Source organism: Sphaeroforma arctica, assembly GCF_001186125.1.
Source record: "Sphaeroforma arctica JP610 unplaced genomic scaffold supercont1.11598, whole genome shotgun sequence".
NCBI classification, from domain to species: Eukaryota; class Ichthyosporea; order Ichthyophonida; genus Sphaeroforma; species Sphaeroforma arctica.
Window position 1 is genome coordinate 1 of NW_014028960.1, and position 813 is coordinate 813.

Here is an 813-nt window from a genome sequence, read left to right on the forward strand (position 1 = left end):
ATATGTATATATATATATTAATATAAAAACATATATATTTATATATATATATATATATATATGAGAGTGTGTGTATATGTATATTTTTATGTATATACAATATGTATATATGTATATATACCAGATTTGTAGAAGATCCGTCGGTTTCCATCCATATATCCATACGAAAACGTGGCTGTCAACCTTTCGCACCTACCTCAACATCACATATGCACGTTTACCGTATACCTACACACCTTCCTCTCCCTTCTGGATACTCCTTATAGTCTGCAAGTGTGGCTTTAGGCGTGGATCGTTGATTGTCAGTCCACTGTCCCACATAGTGTCCACTACATATCCCGGTTTGAGCGTCGCAGTGAATAACGGGCCTACACTTGTAGCGAGCTTATTCCCCATTACTGGCGTGTCTGTATCTGTGATGTTGTTCTCCTGCAGCGCTTCAAAGTACGCCACTACATCAGACCGTCCTAAAAAAAGGACAGGTGCAGTGAGTGAGGGCTGGATGGGGTGGTGTGCGGTAGTGTTTGTGTAGTGAGGGGTTTGCTTATGAAGCATGTATGCATGTGTTTTTAGGTAAAATCGAACAGACATATACACACAGTAACATACGGATATATATATATATATATATACATACATATGCACAGGAAACGCACATATACATATACACATTCAGATTCACAGTAACATATATATATATATACATTAATATACTCAAAAGCAGAAAGACGCACACACACACACACATATATATATATATAAGTGTTTTCATGTATATGCATAAATGAATCTGTATGTGTTTATATCTATATA

At 36.2% G+C, this 813-nt stretch overlaps 1 protein-coding gene across 1 annotated transcript; it reads right to left on the bottom strand.

Annotated features, from left to right (window-relative positions):
- Positions 1–236: 236 nt before the first annotated feature.
- Positions 237–467, bottom strand: SARC_17663 (hypothetical protein; the record flags this gene model as incomplete). The annotated part of the gene is made up of 1 exon (XM_014288246.1): positions 237–467. A coding segment is annotated over one exon (231 nt), but the record flags the coding sequence as incomplete, so codon positions are not given.
- Between the last annotated feature and the right edge of the window lie 346 nt (positions 468–813).